This window comes from Physeter macrocephalus, unplaced genomic scaffold (assembly GCF_002837175.3).
Source record: "Physeter macrocephalus isolate SW-GA unplaced genomic scaffold, ASM283717v5 random_28, whole genome shotgun sequence".
NCBI lineage: Eukaryota > Metazoa > Chordata > Mammalia > Artiodactyla > Physeteridae > Physeter > Physeter macrocephalus.
In genome coordinates, this window is record NW_021145314.1 from 21,649 (window position 1) to 43,897 (window position 22,249).

Here is a 22,249-nt window from a genome sequence, read left to right on the forward strand (position 1 = left end):
CTCCACTCTAGAATGTACCAGGTCCTGTCCTAAGCACGGGGAAGGGATATGTGTATGGTGATGCTGGTGGGGGCGGTGGAGGAGAGGCACAAGTGAGTGAGGTAAACTTTCACTGAGCCAATGACATAAGTTCCTAGGGGATATAAAGAAAGAGATTTCATGTCCTCCTGCCCTGCTTATTTAGTCTTTATCTCCTTTGCATTTATCACTATCTAACATACTGTATCTTTTATTTATTTATATTGTTTATAATCTGTCTCCTCCCACTGGAATGTAAGCACCTAAAAGCAGGGCTTTTTGGACTTCCCTGGTGGCGTAGTGGTTAAGAATCCACCTGCCAATGTAGGGGACACAGGTTTGATCCCTGGTGTGGGAAGATCCCACACGACGTGGAAGAACTAAGTCCATGCGCCACAACTACTGAGCCCACGCGCTACAACTGCTGAAGCCCATGAGCCCTAGAGCCCGCACGCCTAGAGCCTGTGCTCCGCAACAAGAGAAGCCACCGAAATGAGAAGGCTGCGCACTGCAACAGAGTAGCCCCTGCTTGCTGCAACTAGAGAAAGCCCGCGCGCAACAACGAAGACCCGACACAGCCTAAAATAAATAAATAAAAGCAGGCCTTTTAAAGTCTGTTTTGTTCGTCTCTATATTCTTGGTGCCTCTAGAGACCTTGGCACAGATAGGATCTCAATAAATATTCGGGAATAAATGAATGAATGGGGCTGAGGTTTCACTGCTCAAGAGAATACATTCTAAAGCGGATTCCCGGTTGTGTGTGGACCTTGAGTTGGGCTCGGGTTTAAATCCTACCCGCCTCTGCCACTTACTACCTCTGTGATCTTGAACAGTGACTTCACTTCCTACAGCCCCAGCGTCCACATCTGGAAAATGGAGGAAAAGACTATCATCCTGGTAGGATTGTAGTCAGGGAGAAATGAGGTAATACAATATAAAGTGGCTAGCACAATTTTTTAAAAATTGAAATATAGTTGACATAGGAGCAATTTCTGAAATGAGGAAATGAGCCGTACAAACTGATTGTTCAGAAGACAAGATTTCTGCCGGTTTTTTTCTTTGCTGGAGGTGCTAGGGTGGGAGGGAGGGAAGAGGGGAATGGGAGACCTATAAGGTGGGCTTGGTTGCATGAGACAAGTTTGGCAAAGTAAACCAGGATATCTGGGCGCGGGGCGGAGACTTATGGTTTCATTGGGGGCAGGGCAGGGGGCTAGAGGGGAATCATGCCCAGGAGGGGGTCAAATGGGGCGGGACAAACCATGGCTCCAGGCATGACAGTCTCTCTTACTAGAAGAGTAACCCACTCCGAGTCTCTGCGAAAGCGAAGTGGTAATGAATTCCGGCAGGGGCTCTTGACGGAGCTGCGCGGGTGTGCCCTGGGGGGCGGGTCGCGCCCTGCGGGCGTGGCGGGGCGCGGGGGCGGAGCCGAATGGGCTAGAGGTAGTGAGGTGGCGGGGACTGGGGGCTGTGCAGTAACGCGGGGGTGGGTTTCGAGGGCGGTGCCGGGTTTCGAGGGCGGTGCCGGGTTTCGGGGGCGGTGCCTGGGGGCGTTACCCAGGGGAGTGGTGAGATGGGGGCGGGGCGGAACGCGGTGGTAGGTCCCGGGGCAGGTCCTGGGGAGAGGGCGGGGCTCGGCGGCCGAAACCCGGAAGCGGTCAGAGGCGGCCGGGGCCTCTCTGCCGTCTGCCCGACATGGACGAAGCTGACCGGCGGGTCCTGCGGCAGTGCCGGGTGCGGCTGGTCAGCGAGCTGCAGGTGGCCGCGCTCTGGGACAATCTGCTGAATCGCGAGCTCTTCACCCCCGACATGATCGAGGACATCCAGGTGCGGCTCCCACACCTCCTCCCAGCCGGCGCCCCCAGCTTCCCGCGCCGCGCACACTTCAGGTCACAGATGGGGACAGCGAGGCCGCGCGGAGAGGGTTGCTGAAGCCACACCGTGACTTAATGGCCGAGCTTCCGCCCTCTCCTCTCGCGTCTGTGCCACGCAGTACCCGCTCCCTTTGGGGAACCATTGTCAGGGAACCCCGTTTTCCCGCAGGGCGTCGAGCCCGCTAAATTGCCCAGAGGAACCAAACAACCCCAAACGCCTTTTCGAGGGCTTGCTAAAGCGATTCCACGCCCTGCACCATCAGAGTACACCGTTAGCTGCTGCAGCGGTGTACTGTTTTTTCCTCCTCTAACGTGGAGGTTCAGGAAACCCATTTGGGCGGTCAGACTGCCTGACACTGTTTCCTCTTCGAACCGCAGTGTCCTGGGCTGTGAAGTGGGGACAACAGCAGTATTGCCCTGAGGGCTAAAAGAGATAACGGGTGTGAAACAGTAAAGTCTCAGGCACAGCGTGAGGGCACATCATATGGTAGCTGGCTGTGCCCTGTCCTCCTTGGCCAGCCCCTCATGAGTTACGATTATGTTTTGTAAGGGGTTTGGAGATGAGGGGCCTACTGCAGGTAATGAAGAGAATAATAAAGTCAAACCTTTGAGGTTCTCTTTAAAAGCACTGTCATGTCTTTGTCTTATTTGACTCTCCTCACAGGCCTGTGAGGTCAGGAGGGAACAGGAGGTATTTTTTACCACAAGATACAGTGGGAGTGTTTGGGTTCCTAGAGGCCCTTGCACAGTGCCCTGTGGGCTGCTTGCAGGCCAGTTTCTGCATCATCCAGGAACTTGGCCTGATCCAAGTCTTTAAGTCTTTAATAGGATAAATATCATATGGAAAATTGCCAATGAATAATAATATTAAAAGTAGTCTTATGAGCATCTGCTGTGTGCTGAGGAGTGGAAGTGATTTGAGGCCATACCCTTGCCATCAGGTACATTCACAGGAGTCATAAACTCGAATGTCATTGGAGGCCCAATAGGTGGGCACTAGAGTGGGCAGCCTCTGCCCTGCCCCCCAGCTCCAGATGAGTATGGTCATACCAGAATGCTGGCCCAGTGTTGCCAGGTTAGGGTTTTTTTTTTTTTTTTGGCTGCGCTGTGCGGCTTGTGGAATCTTAGTTCCCTGATCAGGGATCAAACCCAGGCCCTTGGCAGTGAAAGCGCGGAGTCTTAACCACTGGACCACCAGGGAATTCCCGAGAAGCTGGAAATCTTGATTTCGATGTCGAGTTCCCTGATTTTAAATGTTAGCAAAAATAGCACAGGGAACTCTTCTCAATATTCTGTAATAACCTAAAGGGGAAAAGAATTTGAAAAAGAATAGATACTTGTATGTGTATAGCAGAATCACTTTGCTGTACACCTGAAACTAACACATTGTTAATCAACTATACTCCAATATAAAAAAAAATGTTAGCAACAAATTCGGAATTTTTAAAGAATGTCTTATGAACAATGGGCCACCATTTTGCCACCCCTAGTATGGCGGAACCACATGGATCTGGGCTGTCATCCTGGCTTTGTTACATATTAGCAAGTTGCAGCACCTTTCCTAGACTTAGTTTCTCTCATCCATAAGGTGAGGATGATTGTAATTTAACCTCTTAAGGTTGTTGAGGAGAACTAAGTGAAATGATGCATTTAACACAGTGTCTGTGAGTGTTCAGTAAATGTTGAGAGAAATCAAAACACCACGATTTACTTGCAGAGAAGTAGGCATGCAGCTAATTTTGCTAATGAGAATTACCTTCTCAATGATAGTATAGGTCTGTGCTATTCAGTATAGGAACCATTAAGCATATGTGGCTATTTAAATATAAATATAAAGTAATTAAAACTGAACAAAAATGCAGCTCCTCAGTCATATGACCCAAGTTCTCAGTAGCCACATGTGGCTGATGGCTGCCATATTGGACAGAACAGATAACATTTCCATTATCATGGAAAGTTCTCTTGGACCATGCTGCTGTAGGATATTTGAGGACAGGGTGGTGTCTTATCCCTGTGGAACTTGCCCAGAGCTGGGCCTCAAAGGACAATCAGCAGATAACCAGATCCCCGTCTCATTGCCTGGTACCACCATCCTGACACCTGTCAACCTGGACCATTCCTGCAACTTCACAGTCCACCCAATCAATGCCCAAGTCGTGTCAATTTCCACTCCTTATTTCTCTGGTATGTCCTCTCGCTTTTCTCCATTCCAGCTGCAAAGTCTCTGCCACCACCTGACTTGGCTATGGCCCACTCCCTGCCATTGTACACCCTACCCCCAGGATGATTTTTAAATTTTTATTATTTATTTATTTTTAATTTTAAAATAAATTTATTTATTTTTGTCTGTGACAGGTCTTCGTTGCTGCATGCGGGCTTTCTCTAGTTGCAGCGAGCGGGGGCTACTCTTCATTGCAGTGCACGGGTTTCTCATTGCGGTGGCTTCTCTTGTTGCGGAGCATGGGCTCTAGGCATGCGGGCTTCAGTAGTTGTGGCACGCAGGCTCAGTAATGGTTGCTCGTGGGCTCTAGAGCACAGGCTCAGTAGTTGTGGCACTTGGGCTTAGTTGCTCTGCGGCATGTGGGATCTTCCTGGACCAGGGATTGAACCCGTGTCCCCTGCATGGGCAGGCGGATTCTTAATCACTGCGCCACCAGGGAAGTCCCAGGTTGATTTTTTAAAAGGCGTCTGACTCTGTCACTCCCTTCTTTTTATTTGTTTATTTATTTGGCTGCGCTGGGTCTTAGTTTCGTCACTCGGGATCTTCGTTGCGGCTTGCGAGAACTTTTAGTTGCGGCATGTGAACTCCTAGTTGCGGCATGTGGGATCTAGTTCCCTGACCAGAGATTGAACCTGGGCCCCCTGCATTGGGAGCGCGGAGCCTTAGCCACTGGCCTACCAGGGAAGTCCCCGTCACTCCCTTCTTAAAACTCTTCAGTGGCTTCCACAGCTTTCTTGACACAATGGTGCAAAGGTCTCCTCTCTCACTTTGTCTCCCCCCTTCTGTCTCTCATTTCTCTGAATTCACTACTCACTTCCTAATGTTCCCTGGGGTCTCAGCTAAGATAGCCCCTCCTGGAGACTTCCCTGACGCCCCAAGGCTGAGTTGAGTGCCCCTGTACCCTTGCAGCCCCATGTGCTTTCCCTTCTGTCACTTCTCTCTTTGCTGTGTCGTTGATGTGTCTGTTCACATCCCCCTCTAGACGTTTGGTCCCTGAAGACTGCGACTCTTTGCTGCTGCATTTTCAGCACTTGGCACGGTGCTGGGCACACCGCAGACACCTCCAACGTACTGATTGAAGAGATAAAGACTGGCAGGTGGCACACGCTCAGTGCAACTACAGGCTCAATGTTTGCGGAGGTGCCTGATTGTTTAGACTTAGGTAGATGGGGAATGGGGGGACAGGGTGAGATTCACAGGAAGGAACCTGGATAATAGTGCCATGTCTTTCTTTCCAAACAGCGGGCAGGCTCTGGGTCTCGGCGAGATCAGGCCAGGCAGCTGATCATAGATCTAGAGACCCGAGGGAGTCAGGCCCTTCCTTTGTTCATCTCCTGCTTAGAGGACACAGGCCAGGACACTCTGGCTTCGTTACTGAGAACCAGTAGACAAGCAGCAAAGCAGGATCCAGAGGCCATCAGACCCCTGGACCTCAAGCCTGTGGTGCTCGGACCAGTGAGCCTCAAACCAAAGGAGCTGAGAGGGGCAAAGCGGGATCCATCGAAGCCGAGCCAAGGAAAACTCGCTCCAGTGGTGCTGGGGCCTGAGGAGCTCTGGCCAGCCAAGCTCAGCCCCGAGGTTCTCAGACCAGAGGCACCCAGGCCAGTGGACATTGGTTCTGGAGGATTCAGTGAAATCCGTGAGTACCAAGAGTGGGTGGTGGGTGGGTGTACTGAGCGGTCATTGAGGAGTGACCAGTGGTACAGCTGGGTAGGGTGAGGTTTAATTTAATTTTGGTGTTGTCTTTCTGCGTACTTGTAGGGGATGGGTGGACTGTTCTGGTAGGTCTTCAGTAGAGCCCCTGCTCTGAAAAGCATGTGTTGAAGTCTGTTTTGGATGTTGCAGGTTTTGATCAGTATTTCCAGATCAAGCTATTGTTTAGGATTTGCCTTTGGGTTCAGGTGGGTGGTGTGGACTAGCCCAGTCCTGGGGGCAGGAGGGAGGCAGCTGCCTGTTAAGAGTCTGCCCCAAGCAGGCACCGTACATATCCGTACCTCCTTCCCTCACAACAACCCTGCAAGGCACGGGAAACTGAGGCTCAGGGAGGTTAAATCATCACCCAAGGTCACAAAGCTGCATCCGGTAAAATGCAGAAATCCAAAGAGTACAGCTGGATGATTTTTACCTATGTGTACACACAGATAATCCAACTCCAGATCATGAAGACACAGAACATTCTATGGGGGTGGTGGGGGTTGTGGTGGTGAGATGAATTGGGAGATTGGGATTGACATATATACATTAATATGTGTAAAATAGATAACTAATAAGAACCTGCTGTATAAAAAATAAATAAATAAAAATTTTTAAAGTAGAGTGTTTACCTATGTGTACACACAGATAATCCAACTCCAGATCATGAAGACACAGAACATTCTATGGGGGTGGTGGGGGTTGTGGTGGTGAGATGAATTGGGAGATTGGGATTGACATATATACATTAATATGTGTAAAATAGATAACTAATAAGAACCCGCTGTATTAAAAAAATAAAATTAAATTTAAAAATTGCATTTTCTACTTAAGGAATTTAAACAAAACAAAACAACAAACAGACATAGAACATTCTGGTGTCCTATAACACTCTGTTGTACCTCTTTCCAGTCTATTCCCACTCTTACCCCATCCAAGGGAATCACTATTCTGAGCTCCGTTGTCATAGATCCCTTTTGCTTGTCCTTGAACTTTATATATATACATATATATATATATATATATATATTTTTTTTTTTTTTTTCCAGGGTAGCCCCCTTGAACTTTAATATAAATGAAATCCTATGTACTCTTTGAGTCTGGCTTCTCTTGCCATCATTATGTTTGTGAAATTCATTCATGTGGTTGTGCATATCAGTAGTTAGTTCTTTTTCATTACAAGGTAGTTCTTATTCTGAATCATCCACAATTTATTTAACCATCTCTTGTTGATGGACATGTGGTTTTTTGTTAGGGCTTCATTTCCATAGCAGCACATGGAGATCCAGCACATCCTTTTTCATGGATGCCTAGTGGGCCATTGCATGGATGCTAATAATAATAGTAGTAGTAATGGTTAACCTTACTGAGTGCTTACTTTTTGCAAGGCACTGTTTGGAGTGCTCAATAAATGATTTATTATATTTATTTATTTATTTATTTTTGGCTGCATTGGGTCTTCGTTGATGCACGTGGGCTTTCTCTAGTTGCGGTGGGCGGGGACTACTCTGCATTGCGGTGCTCGGGCTTCTCATTGTGGTGGCTCCTCTGTGTTGGGGAGCACGGGCTCTAGGCATGCGGGCTTCAGTAGTTGTGGCACGTGGGCTCAGTAGTTGTGGTTCGCGGGCTCTAGAGCGCAGGCTGAGTAGTTGTGGGGCACTGGCTTAGTTGCTCCGCAGCATGTGGGGTCTTCCTGGACCAGGGCTTGATCCTGTGTCGCCTGCATTGGCAGGCGGATTCTTAACCACTGTGCCACCAGGGAAGTCCCCTCGATAAATGATTTAATTTACTCTTACCAACTCTCTTGTAAGGTAGGTGCTACAGTTTTCCCAATTTACTGTTTGTTTTGTTTTGTTTTGTTTATGTTTTTTGGCTGCGTCGCTCGGCTTGCAGGATCTTAGTTCCCCCACCAGGGATTGAACCCAGGCCACGGCAGTGAAAGTGCAGAGTCCTAGCACTGGACCGCCAGGGAACTCCCCAGTTTACTGTTGAGCAAAGTGAGTGGCAGATTGAGAAATGACTTGCCCCAAATCACATAGTTAGTGAGATGTGGAAACAGGACTGCAGTCCAGGCTTCCCCACTGTCTGCTCCGCTGTATATGGTCTTACATGTACTTTGCACTGTATTTCATTTCTCCAACCTCTGTTAGTGGACAGTTGTGTCGTTTCTGCAGTGGCCTTGCATGTTCATCTATCTCCGACTGGGGATACGTTTCTAGAAATGGAATTGCTGGGTTAAAGTGTACATGTTCCCATCTGATAGATGCTGCCAACTTGGACTTCGAAACCATGCCATTTTATAATCACACCAGCCGTGAGTGAAGGAGACCATTTTATACTCACACCAGCCGTGAGTGAAGGAGACCATTTTCCCACACTCTTGCCAACAACGAGTAGTAACATTTTTTTCCTATGTGATGGGCAAAAAGTGGTATCTGTTTTCGGTGCCGAATAACTGCATGATTTTGGATGACTCATTAACGCAGAAAAACAAACATACATACTGAGGGTCTGGGGAAGAAGACCAGTTCTGGAATTGTTCATGTGCGTTATTATTCTACCATTAGGGAGGGAGGCAAAATACAAAGTCCAACTGTTGCTATCTTGTTCGGGGAAATGTCGGTTTGAGTCATTTAGGGCCAACAGGCTTGACTTAAAGCTTCCTGGTCTTGTGTGAGTTATTTTATTTCCTGTTTGTTGTGAATATTTTTTCCCAGTGGGAGCTTAAATCTGAAGGGTAAATGATAATAACAATAATAAGATCACTTTAAAATGTGTATATTGATACACAGTGCTTTTTCAGGTCATCAGAACCACTCTATGCAGTGGTAGACAGGGCAAGCTCCTCTGTTATCGTTTACAGGGGAGGAAGCTGGGCTCTGAGAACAACTCAGTCACAAAGCAAGTTCAAGGTCAGAGCTAGGACTTGGGCCTTGGTCTCCTGGCTTAATAGAGCGACTGCCCCATCTACGCATGATCTGCTAAAAGGATGTCCCTTTTAGGTGCTGGGCCGGAGGCTCCGAAGTACTGCACAGGAATGTTTCATGGTGACCCACAAAGGAATAGCTCTATAGTCATACCAGTGGATGAGTAGGATTAGGACCACCAGCTGGACTTCTCAGAGCCTTTAATAAGTTAATATGGGAAAGTGTGCTCTAGGTCAAGGTTTCTCAAGGCGGGGGGGCGATCTCCCCTCCCCCCAAGAGACATTTGGCAATGTCTAGAGACATACTTGGTTGTTACGACTGAGGGTGGGTGAGTGCTGTTGGCATCTAGTGGGTAGAGGCCAGCGATGTTGTCAAATGTGTCGGGTTTTATGTACCTCACATGTACTAATGAACTGAGGCATCACCGCAGCCCTATGAGGTTGGTAGTTGCTCCTCTTATCCCATAATACAGATGGGAACCGTAGAGCCCCCGAGACTGAATAACTCGTCCAATGTCACGCAGCTGGTAAGTGGTAGAGAAGGGATTTGAACCCAGGGACTCTGGCTGCAAAGTCCAGATCCACTCCATCTACTGCCTCATAAAGAACTAATTCTCTCATTCTCTTTCTTGTTCCTGTTTTTGTGCCATTTACTCATTAGTTCACTCAGATATTTACTGAGTACTCGCTGAGGCCTAGGCATCAGCCTGGTGTTGGGGACGCAGCATTAAACAAAGCTGCAGAGTCCATGCCTTCACATGGGAGGGTCAGACATTCAATCCATGACTGCATAGCTGGGTCTTTAATCACTGCTGTGGTTATTGCCTCAAAGAAATTGAATACAGTGCTTTGGGGGACTTACCAGAGTGGGTGGCTTTGTCTTTTGATATTCGGTGGGAAACGCCTTTTCCTTCAGAATGAAATTAACTTTCTTAGTTTTGGACATGATGCCTTGTCACTGCTTGTCTCAGCCAGGACCGCTTGCAGGGGGCGGGCTGGGAGAGCTGTTGGTGGCTGCATGAGTCAGGTTCTCCAGAGAAACAGAGTATAGATATAGGGATGGATAAAGAGATTTATTATAAGGAGTTGGCTCACGTGATTGTGGAGGCTGAAAGGTCCACGATCTGCTCTCCTAGAGACCCAGGAAAGCCCACGGTATATTTCTGGTCCAAGTCCAGAAGCCTGAGAATCAGAGAGCTGATGCTGTACATTCCAGTCTGGGGGCGGAAGACCCATGACCAGCTCAAAGTCAGGCAGAGAGTGAGTGAATTCTCCCTTCCTCCACCTTTTTGTTCCATTCAGGCCCTCAACGGATTGGATGGTGCCCACCCACCGTGGGGAGGGTGGTCTGTTTACTCATTCTGGAGGTTGAGATGCTCATCTCATCCAGAAACCTCCTCCCAGACACACCCAGAAATAATGTTTAAGCAAATATCTGGGCATCCTGTAGTCCAGTCAAGCTGACACATAAACATAAAATTGGCCATCATGGTGGCCTTCTCTGTCTGCTTACCTGGGCTAAAACTTTCTTGAAAGTTGGCTTTTTAGCCCTACCTGGTCTCCTGGCCCCTTCACCGTGGAGCTGGTGACTGTGTTCACCTTCTATTAACAGTCAAGCTCTCTGAGTCTCCGGTTCCCCTCTGGCAGCTGGGGATAAATGACAGTCCTTCGCAGCTGCAAGGCCTTCTCCGAGGAGTCAGTGAAGCCATTCTTGGAAAGGACTTCACACGGGGCCTTGCTTCGGGTGAGCACTCTGGCTGGTTGGCTTCCTTCTGTGATTTCTGAGTTGGCAAGGGCCAGCGCTAGGACATCTACCCCTCGTTCCCTTGGGCAGCAGAGAGGATGTGCTTCCCCCCTTCTCTTTGTGCTGGAGACATGGGCACATGCCCAGTGACGCTCAGGCTATGACTGATTCTTTTGCACACACACTTGTCCATATGTGCTTCTTGTCCCCACCGGAGCTGTCATTTCGGGAAAAACGGCTTTCACGCATGGTACATCTGACCATGTCGTCCTCCGTGAGGGTCCCCAAGCGTGCCGTGCTCTTGTACCCCTCCCTGCCTTTGTTAGTGCTGTGGCTGCTGCCTGGAGCCTTCCCTACCTCTTTCTTTTGGTACTTTTGTCCGTTTACTCCTTCTACATGTCCCTGTAGCCTATGGACCTCTCAAGAGCAACCATTTTGCTTTGTGTACCTTTAAAAATTTTTTATTTATTTCTATTTTATTTTTTATTTATTTTTATTTTTTTACTTTTTACTTTTTTTTTTTTTTTTGGCCACGCCATGCAGCATGCAGGATCTTAGTTCCCCGATCAGGGATCGAACCCCTGCCCCCTTCAGTGGAAGCGTGGAGTCTTAAGCACTGAACTGCCAGGGAAGTCCCCCCCTTTTTTTTAAGTAAAAAGTAAAAAAATTTTTTCAAGCTTTATTTAGATATAATTGACGTATAACATTGTGTAAGCTTAAGGTGATGATTTGATACGTGAATATATTATGGAATGATTACCACGATAAGGCTAGTTAACACATCCATCAACTCACATAATTAACACTTTTTGTGTATGTGTCATGAGAACATTTAAGATTTACTTGCTTAGCAACTTCCAACTATGTAATACAGTACTGTTAGATATAGTCACTATGCTCTACATTAGATCCTCAGAATGTATTCATCTTAAAATTGGAAGTTGGTACCCTTTGGCCAACATCTCCCCATTTCCCCAGCCCCTAGCCACCACCATTCTACTCTCTGTTTCTATGAGTTTGGCTTTTTTAGATTCCACATGTAAGTGAGATCATATAGTATTCGCCTTTCTCTGTTTGACTTATTTCATTTAGCATAATGCCCTCAGGGTCCATCCATGTTATTGCAAGAGGCAGAATTTCCTTCTTTTTTGTGGCCTAATAATATTCCATTGTATATATACCACATTTTTTATCCATTCATCCTTCCATGGACACTTGGGTTGTTTCCATGTCTTGCCTATTGTGAATAATGCTGCAGTGAACATGAGGGTGCAGATAGCTCTTCAAGATCCTGGTTTCATTTATTTTGGATATACACCCAGAAGTGGAATTGCTGGATCATATAGTATTACTATTTTATTTATTTATTTATTTATTTCCTGTTGTGGCTTCTCCCGTTGCGGAGCACAGGCTCCGGACGCACAGGCTCAGCGGCCATGGCTCACGGGCCCAGCCGCTCCGCGGCATGTGGGATCTTCCCGGACCGGGGCACGAACCCGTGTCCCCTGCATCGGCAGGCAGATTCTCAACCACTGCGCCACCAGGGAAGCCCATATAGTATTACTATTTTTGCTTTTCTGAGGAACCGCCATACTGTTTTCCATAGTGGCTATACCAATATACATTTCCACTAACAGTGCACAAGGGTTCCCTTTTCTCCACATCCTTGCCAACATTTGTTATCTCTTGTCTTTTTAATAATAGCCATTCTAACAGGCATGAGGTATATCTCATTGTGGTTTTGATTTGCATTTCTCTGATTAGTGATGTTGAGCAACTTTCATGTACCTGTTGGCCATTTGTATGTCTTCTTTGGAAAAATGTCTATTCAGTTCCTCTGCCTATTTTTTGGGTTTTTTGCTACTGAGTTATATGAGTTTTTAATATATTTTGGATATTGATCCTTATCAGATATACGGTTTGCAAATATTTTCTCCCCTTTTGTAGGTTGCCTTTTCATTTTGTTGATTTTTTCTTCTGCTTTGTAGAAGCTTTGTAGTTTGATGTAGTTCCACTTGTTGATTTTTGCTTTTGTTGCTTGTACTTTTGGTGTCATATCCCCCCAAATCGTCGCCAAGACTAGTGTTAAGGTCTTGTGTTTTCTTCAAGGAGTTTTATGGTTTCAGGTCTCACATTTAAGTCTTTAATCCATTTTGAGTGATTTTTGTGAATGGTGTAAGGTAGGGGTCCAATTTTATTCTTTTGCATGTGAATATCCAGTTTTCCCAACACTATTTATTGAGGAGACTCTCCTTTCTCAATTGTAAGTTCTTTGCTCCTTTGTCATAAATTAATTGTCCATATATATGTGGGTTCATTTCTGGGTTCTCAGTTCTGGTCCATTGATCTGTGTGTTTTTCTGTCAATACCATGCTGTTTTGATTACTATAGCTTTGTCACATAATTTTAAATCAGGGAATGTGATACCTCCAGCTTTGCTCTTTTTTCTCAAGATTGCTTTAGCTATTTGGGGTCTTTTGTGGTTCCATATAAATTTTAGGATTTTTTTCTATTTCTGTGAAAAATGTTGTTGGGATTTTGATAGGGGTTGCATTGAATCTGTCGATCCCAATTTTATGTTTTTGATGTCACAATTTATATCTTTTATACTGTATATCCATTAACAAATTATTATAGCAATAGTTATATATAATAGTTTTGTCCTTTAACCTTTATACTAGAGTTAAGTGATTAACACTCCACCACCACAGTATTAGAGTATCTGATTTTGACTATGTACCAGTGTGTTCTATATTTTCATGTGTTTCCATGTTACTAATTAGCATCTTTCATTTCAGCCTGAAGAGTTTCTTTCTGCATTTATTGTAAGGCAGGTCTAGCAGTGATGAACTCCCTCAGCTTTTGTTTGCCTGGAAAAGTCTTTCCATTCCTGAAGGACAGCTTGGCTGGGTAAAGTATTCCTGGCTGGCAATTTTTTTTCTTTGAGCGCATTGCATATATCATCCCATTCTCTTCTTGCCGGCAAGGTTTCTGCTGAGAAGTCTGCTGATAGCTGTAAGGTGGTTCCCTCGTATGTGGGGAAAAAAAAAAAAAAAAAAAAAATAGAATATTTTTCTTTTGCTGCTTTTAAAATTCTCTCTTTGTCTTTCATTTTAGACAGTTTTATTGTAATGTGTCTTGGAGAAGATCTTTTTTGGTTGAATTGTTTGGGGATCTGTGAGCTTCTTGAACTTGGATTTCCAAATCCCTCCCCATATTTGGGAAGTTCTAAGCCATTATTTCTTTAAATAAGCTTTCTGCCCCTTTGTCCCTCTCTTCCTCTGAGACTCCAATAATGCATAGATTGTTTCTTTGAATGATATCCTACAGGCTTTACATACATAGGCTTCCTTCATTCTTTTTCATTGTTTTTTCTATGTCCTCTTCTGAATGGGTAATTTCAAATGACTTGTCTTCTACACAGATTCTTTCTTCTGCTTGGTCACGTCTGATGTTGATGCTTTTTATTGCATAGTTCATTTCATTCATTGTATTTTTCTGAGCCACAGTTTCTGTGTGTTTAAGATTTCCATCTCTCTGTTAAACTCCTCATTTTGTTTGTGTATAGGTTTCTTGATTTTGTTGAATTGTCTTTCTGTCTTTTCTTATAGCTCACTGAGCTTCCTTAAAACAATTTTGAATTCTTTATTGGGCAAATCATAGATTTCCATTTCTTTGGGGTCAGTTACTGTGGAAAACTATTATATTCTTTTGGTGGTATCTTGTTTCCTTGATTTTTCATGTTCCTCAAAGTCTTATGTCGCTGTCTTTGCATTTGAAGAAGGCGTAACCTCCTCCAGTCTTTACTCTTCAGTGTGTCCTATATAATTGGATTTTTGCACCAATCGTGTACTGGAACTTCTCTGCTGGACTCCTGGACTTCCACAAAGGCACTCTCGTCCATGGGTGATTGTGAAAATTGGTGTTCTTTGGGAGGGGGAAGGCGGTAGAAAACTCTTATTCTGCCATTTTGATGATGTTACTCTCTCACTTTAGGGATCATTACTGCTAATTCAGGAAATGAATACATTTTTCAGTTGTAGATAATGGTATATTTTTGGGGTGCAGTGGAATTTTGGAAATGAGCAGTTGTTAAAGAATTAAGTCTGTGTTCTAATAGGAGTCTTCAGGGTAGGTAAAACCATTTCTAATTTAAAAGATGGAATGTAAATGCATTTCTGGCATGACTTTTAAACTGGCAAAAGAATAGTTCCCAACAAGGTCCAGGCCCGCTCTGAGCAATGAAGGGCACCATAGTTGGATCATGAGAATAGTCTCCAATGTGACTTGGAGATGGTCAATGTGTTCTATTTGTTTAAAAAAGAAAAAGTCCTGTAACCTTGTAGGCTGGTGGCCAGTTGATTTCTTGCTAGTTGAAATGAAAACTCTTTTGATACTGAAGGAAAAATGACCATCTTTACTTATTTATTCATTCTTCAACTATTTCCTGAGGACCTACTGTGTGCTGGGCTCCATGGATTCCACAGAGAGGGAGCAGACCTGGAGCTTCCTTATGTCTTTCTGTTCTAGAATTTCACATAAATGGAATCACACCGTATATACTCTGCTGGCTTTTTTTTACTTGGCCTGGTGTTTTTGCGGTTATCCATGGTGTTGCATGTAACTCATTCCTTTTTAGGCTCTGTGGTATCCCTTTGTATGGCTGTATCACAGTTTGCTTACCCATCAACTTGTTTTTTTTATTTTTTAGTCTTTTAACAACTTTTATTTGTGACATACAGCAGCATTAATCATCTTTATCATGTTGTACATTACATCCCTAGTACTTACTTATCATTTTTCATTAATGAATTAATTAATTAATTAATTTTGGCTGTGCCGGGTCTTAGTTGTGGCACACAGGATCATCGTTGTGGCATGCGGGATCTTTAGTTGTGGCATGCAGGCTTCTTAGTTGCGGCATGTGGACTTCTTAGTTGTGGCATGCAAGCAGTATCTACTTCCCCGAACAGGGATTGAAGCCGGGCCCCCTGCATTGGTAGTATGGAGTCTTACCCACTGGACCACCAGGGAAGTCCCCCCATCAACTTGTTGATGGACGTTTGGGTTGTTTCTAGTTTGGAGATTATGAATAAGTCTTCGGTGATCATTCACGGGCAAGTCTTTTTGTGCCCATTGTGCTCATTTCTCTCGGGTATGTACCTGAGAGTTGAGTTGCTGGTCAGAGAGTAGGTGTGTGTTTAACTTTATTGGAAACAGTTCCCCAAGGTGGCTGTGCCACTTGGCTCTCACCAGCAGTTCCTGAGGGTTCCTGAGTTCCTGCTTCTCTGTGTTTCTGTGGGAGCTGTCCTCACAGTGTCCCTTGCCCTTCCCCTTTTGGGCCCCGACATTCAAGTTTTCCTTCTTTCTCTCTCTCCAGGTGCTCAGGACAGAGCCAAGGGAAATGCCGACTTGGTGAGTCTTCATGTGATTTGGGGCCAGTTGTGTTGGCTTTGGGTTCTTCTGCTCTCCACTTCCCAGATCCTTCCTGCAGCTGTGTCAGGAGCCCAGGGAACTCAGCCCAGGTGGAAAGAGGGTCCCAGTCCCAGAACCCCTACAGCACCCTGGCCCTGGTACAGCTCTTCCTGCAGCAGATTGTCTAACCCTGCTCTTTCCTCGTCTGTGAAGTTTAGATCTAACGAGTGGTGGGCATCAGAATCGGCTGCAGCAGCCACCCCAGACCAAGTCGCTCTCTGTCCTAGTCACAGCATTTATCGTGTGACTCCTGTGTGTCGGCCCTGGGCTTCGTGCTAGGACACCTGGGAACAGACCACTCGAGTTTCTAGCCCTCATGGAGCCATCAGCCTAGCAGAGGCTAGTCACACAAAGAAATACATAAGTATAAATACTGTTAAGTACCATAAACAGAAAGAACTGGCTGCTGTGAGAGAGAATTACTAGGGAAACGTTGAACCTCTGGAGGAAGTGGCCTCAGACTCTCCGAGGGTGGCCCGGGAGAGAGTCTGCTGGCAGAGCTGACCACACGATTCTCAGGTGCTCCCCTGGACTGGGCGACCCCTAGGTCCTTTGGGATGAATGTCTAGGGGAGTTGGATTTCTAAGCTAGCAGCTCCCGTTCCTGAATACTGCGATGGGAGCTAATCTTCGGTCCCAAGTTTAGCTGTTCATCTGTCACACAGCTAGTGCGCACCCTAGTCCGCTTCGCAGTCTGGAATGCTGGGTGTAGATCCCAGACCCCTCCTTCAGAGGGAGGCAGACTGCATGCTCTGTCCCATCTCTCTAGACCCTCTACCCCATGAGTGAAACCCAGGGGGTCGCCTTCTCTCCCGAGGAGTGCAACGAGACCCCGGTTTACATTGGTCTCCGTGCTTGGGCAGGCATACGTTCTGAACGCAGACCCCTGTGGACACTGCCTCATTATCAACAATGTGAACTTCTGCCACGAGTCGGGGCTCAGGACCCGCACGGGCTCCAGTATTGACTGTGAGAGGATGCAGCAACGCTTCCACTTGCTGCATTTCGTGGTGGAGGTGAAGTGTAACCTGACTGCCAAGGTATGGTCCCTGTGCACAGAGAGAGATGGGGGGCGGGCGGGGTAGTGTCCTGCGAGGGACCCTGGAAACAAATGACTCCCCAAGACGAGCCCTTCGGTCTGTAGGACCATGAGAGGCAGTATGGTTCAGTGGTTACCAGTGCAAGCTTCAGACTCAGAGACCCGGGTTGAGGACTGGCTCTCCCACTACCTGTGTGACTCCCAAGCCTTAGCTTCTTTGTCTAGACAGCGAGAACCATGTTCACCTCCTAGGGTCATTGTAGGAGTAAATAAAGAGTGCCTAGCCCAGCATCTCTTCCCCAAGGATGGTGGCTATTGTGATTGCTGTGACTGTCATTACTTCACTATTGGCCCTGGGAGCAGGGGGCAGGCCCAGGACAAGGACCTGATCCGTGTGCAGTCTGGCTCACCTTCAGCCCTCTCTTGTAGCAAATGGTCCAGGCTTTGGTGCAGCTGGCGCAACGGGACCACAGTGCTCTGGACTGCTGCGTGGTGGTCATCCTCTCTCATGGCTGTCAGGTAGGCGGCCTCACCTCCTTGGGTAGGTGCCTGGGAAGGCTGCCCTGAGAGGCTGGGCAGAGCCCCGTCCTTTCCTGTGTCCAAGACACCCTGGCCCTGTAGGAAGAGCCTCAGGGCCCTGTCCACCTCCTGTTGTTTTCTCGGGAGCCATTTGCCCTCTGAGGAGTTGATGCTCCTCCTGGGTGGCACGGTGTCCCTGGGAGAAGCTGTCTGGGAGAGGCAGGAAAAGACAAGCTGGATTTTGTTCAGAGCTGGGCTCAGCTCATAAGACCTCCCAGTTCCTGCCTCGGTCCTGCTTGGTGTTGTTCCGGGCTGTTTGCTGCTGGCTGGGAGTCGGGACACTGGGACCCGCTCTGGGCTTGGCCACTAATGTGCTGGGTCATTGTGGCCACGCCCCTCCCCCTTCCTGGGCCTCAGTTTCCCCATCTTTTGAGTTGAGGGGTTGGACAGAACAGAAGTAACAACCCCAATGGGTTGCACAGTGTTTTCAAAGCTGGCAACTTTAGCACAAAAATCAGGGTTTCCGGCTTCTCTTGAAAAGCCACAAAGGTCTGACCTTATCGGCCAGCATCCTCATGGAGCAAAGCTCTGGCCTTTGGCAGGGCAGGGGCTGGCTGCCCGTTTGGTTCTTTCATTCACAGTGTGGCCCCTAGACCGGCAGCCTGGGCATCACCTGGCAGCTCTTGAGAATGCGGACTCTCATTCAGAGCCTGCACCTTAACGAGATCCCCGTGCACATAAAGTTTGAGATGAATTCGTCTAGAATAGCAGTTCTCAACGTTTCGCTGCAAGAGAGGTGCCTGAAGGACCAGACTGCTGGTCCCACTACAGGGGATTCTGATTTGGGAAGGCTGGGTGGGACCCAGGAATCTGTATGTCTTACAAGTTCCCAGGTGCTGTCGGTGCTGCTGCTTCAGGGACCACACTTTGAGAGCAGCCGACCTGGAGGTAGCTGCCCAGTGTCCTCGAGTTAGGCTATCTGGTGCTTATAGGCATGTGAGTTTCAGACCCCTGGAGTAGAGGTGGACCAGGGGCCGCCCGGAACCAACCTGCTGTGACTCAGCCTCGTGCCCCTGGGTGGGACCTTCTAAATGCTTGGCCCCCACAAAGCCTCTGAACAGGCTGTTGGATTCCTACCCTGACTTCTTGGGTTTGTCACCAGGATTCATGGTTTTCTAGGCTAGCCACCTCCAGTTCCCGGGCGCTGTTTATGGCATAGATGGATATCCCGTGTCTGTCGAGAGAATCGTGAACACCTTTAACGGAACTGGCTGCCCCAGCTTGGGAGGGAAGCCCAAGCTCTTCTTCATCCAGGCCTGTGGCGGAGGTAGGCGGGTCCTCAGCCTCCCTGCCCCTGTGGGTCTAGTGGGGAAGCAGCCACCGCCTACTTCCTTCTCCATCGCTCCTCTTGATGTCCCAGGGGTTGATCCAGGCAGCCGGGGGCGTCCCAAACGTGGTCACTGCTCTGCGAATGTGGCACCTCCATCTAGCTGGAGTAGCTTCAGCTCTGTCCAGCCTTTAGAGGTTTGTCTTCAGTCTCACAGTGCCGTAGCGTCAGGGGATCATTCAGCTGTGGCCACTTCAACCCCAGAGACTTGGTAAAAACAAACAATGCAGAGGAGAGAGAAAACCTCTTTCATTTTCCTTATCATCATTCCCCTGACCTCCATCAACCGGACTCCCTTCCCCCTTTCGCAGAGAAAGGCAGGCCATTGCTGAATTAACTACTGGAATTCCCAAAGGCTTAGGTCCTGGGGATTCAGTAATTTTTAAGGATTATTTAGATTGTTTGTAGTTTTGCTGTATGTCCTGATTTTAAACCTGAGCCCTACTTCAACGTTACCTGGTTTTCTTACAAAATAAAAAAAGAGGGAAGAGAGAACAACATTATGTGTCCTGGATTATGGGACATGATGGCATCTCCAGGGGCAGGGATGTCCGAAAGGCATATCACTTCCTTGTCCCTCGGTCTGATCTGCCAGAGAAGCAGGCGTTGTTATACCGTAGAGCTGTCGGCTTGCACGCCAAGTGTGCCCGCCAGTGACCTATAACGTGGGCACCTGAGGCATATTCTTCTGCACACGGTGATTTGTCCCATACTATTCCAAATTGACGGGGAGTCATGGGAGAGATTGTCTAGGAGGGCAGGCTCTGGTCCTATGATTCATCCAGTAAGTTTATTGACCACCTGCTGTATACACCAGGCTGTAGAGATGCAGAGGTGGGGTCTCTGTCCCCTGGAACTTATAATTTGACTGGAACTGTGTTAAGTCACTATCATGACCCAGGCCTATAACGTGGCCATGAGTGATGGAGAACACTGGGTTAAATCCTGGGTTAGCTACTCCTTGCACAGCCACGGGCCAGTTAATCTCTAGAAGTCTTGGCAAATAGGGATAGTAACAGAGCCTAGCTCTTAGTGTCACTATCTCTCACATACTAATCATTGTGGCTCCTTTTTTAAAAAAAATAAATTTATTATTTATTTATTTATTTTTGGCTGCGTTGGGTCTCTGTTGCTGTGTGTGGGCTTTCTCTAGTTGCGGCGAGCGGGGGCTACTCTTCGTCGCGGCGCGCAGGCTTCTCATCGCTGTGGCTTCTCTTGTTGCGGAGCATGGGCTCTAGGCACGCAGGCTTCAATAGTTGTGGCACACGGGCTTAGTAGTTGTGGCTCGGCTCTAGAGCTCAGGCGCAGTAGTTGGGGAGCACGGGCTTTAGTTGCTCCGCGGCATGTGGGATCTTCCCGGACCAGGGCACAAACCTGTATCCCCTGCATTGGCAGGCAGATTCTTAACCACTGTGCCACCAGGGAAGTCCCTAGTGTGTCTCTTAACACATTGCCTGGTTCATTTTCCTAACTGGAAACCTGGCCTCCCTCCTCCTGCTGACCCCAGAGGACTCAGTGTCACATAAGAGCCCCACCCCTGTCACCAGTGCAGTTATCTCAGAGTGACGATGACAGGTAGATGGAGAGGCTGCTGTTCTTGAGTTGAAATCCTTTGTAACTTGTCTCTCTTCTTACGATCCAGAATGTGTGGTCAAGTGATGTTTTTACTCAGAAGTGCGTGGTCCCTCTTTCTCCTGTGAATCAAAGGAAAAACTGACTGAAGGGTGAGCTGGGGTGCCAGCTTTCTGGGGAAGATAGCCGGTCTTCTGGGCCAGGGCCCACCCCACTGTCCATTCTCAGCAGCGAAGGAGGATCTTTGTGGTGTTACTCTTTGGACTCCTTAGCGGGGCTGCTGGGCCCTTGATCTGGGCCCGACCTCTTCGCCTCCCCCTCCTGGCATGTTGTGCCCACCCCAGCGCTGCTCAGCCTTCCCAGGACACCAGGGTCTGGCTTACTCCTCAGGCTTTCTATGTGCCATTCCTCTGCCTTGTCTCCTGGCCACCTCTTAATCATCCATCCTTCTGGTTACAGCTTATTGTCACCGCTTCCAGGAAGGCTTCCCTGAACACCTCCTTCCTTGCACAAAGTCAGGGTTCACGCCGGCTGTTGTGCTCCTGCAGCCCCCATTCTTCCCTTGTCTTAGCACTTTCTCCTTGCATTCGGATGGCCTCATCCCCTGGTCAGCTCTCTGAGGGCAGAGCCAATCCCATCCGCCCTGCAGCTGGGTCCCCAGCCTGGCACAAAGCCCACAGTATGCTTGCATCTTATGTGCATTCTAATTGTTTGAATTTGAAATAGAACCATATAAAAATATGGTTTGAAGTAATGTGGACTCCTGCCATTAAAAACAAAACCAAACAATTCACTGACAACAGCAGGATTCCAAGGAACGCAGTGATTAAGGTGCCACTTCTGGAGCGACAGTCTCTGCTTAGCTCCCTGCTGCGGGATCTTGTGTTTAACGCTGTTGCCACATGGTGGCGCCACCATCCGCTGAGGACAGAAATACCCAACCGTCAGTGACTGTTGTTTGGTGTCTGGTGACTGGTGTCGGGTTGTTTACAGGTCTCTGAATGTCTGCCCTGGATTTTGGTGACTCTTGTGTTGCAATTTTAAGATTCACTGTTGTTACAATTTAAATCAATTAAAAAATCTTCTAAATGTCATCTGCCCCTTCGTTAAGAGGTAGTGCGGGCACCAACACGGAAGAACGTGCCTCAAAGTCAGTAACTTTGGTGTGAAACTTCAGTGTTAGCATGATGAACTCAGCCAGAGCTGAGTGGCCTAAATTTTGGGGTGACCCCTCCAGAACTTTAGAGATCATGCCGAGAAGCTGGAAAGGAAGAATAACGTACGACAGTGGTTGTGGATTTTATGTGCTGAGGGAATGGCTCCTCTTCCCACTGTGTATTTATTCTTATGCGATGTTATTCTTCCTTGTAGGGAGTTTTGAATCAATAAGGCTCCTTAAGAAGAAAGCAGTGGCTTAAATGCATAACCCATAGGCGAGGCCTTCCCAGCAGATTTGTAGGAGGATGACATGTGGATGGAGACACAGCCAGCATCCCCTGCCTGACCCCTTCTTCCTCTGACTCCCATCCTCCCCTCTCAGATCCCATCGTCCCATTTTCACAGGCAGCCCCCACCCGTCTCCTTAGGCCCTTCCTACGGCATCCCCCACTGAAGCGCTCCCTCCCCCGCTGCACCCTGCTTCCCCGGGCAGACCCAGCGGCAGCCCCAGGTTCCCATCTCAGGTCCCCTCCCCTGTCCGGCTTCACCTAGGGCAGATTCCAGAATCTCGACCAAGCAAACAACCGGAAGCAGTGACCTGAGACAGCTATGCCATAGTCCAGCTTTC

The 22,249-nt window shown here is 47.7% G+C and overlaps 1 protein-coding gene across 5 annotated transcripts in view; it reads left to right on the forward strand.

The window, feature by feature from the left end:
- Positions 1-1,661: 1,661 nt before the first annotated feature.
- Positions 1,662-22,249, forward strand: part of CASP9 (caspase 9) — a 29,784-nt gene continuing 9,196 nt past the window's right edge. For 2 of the 5 annotated variants that reach the window (XM_007128329.4, XM_007128328.4), the window contains exons 1-6: positions 1,662-1,842; positions 5,353-5,749; positions 15,853-15,887; positions 16,810-16,986; positions 17,415-17,504; positions 18,684-18,831. In XM_007128329.4, the coding sequence (XP_007128391.2) occupies positions 1,711-1,842; positions 5,353-5,749; positions 15,853-15,887; positions 16,810-16,986; positions 17,415-17,504; positions 18,684-18,831 (979 nt within the window). In that variant the 5' untranslated portion in view covers positions 1,662-1,710. The remainder of the gene's footprint in view (positions 1,843-5,352; positions 5,750-15,852; positions 15,888-16,809; positions 16,987-17,414; positions 17,505-18,683; positions 18,832-22,249) is intronic. The other 3 variants (XM_007128330.4, XM_007128331.4, XM_007128332.4) reach the window with 2 other exon arrangements.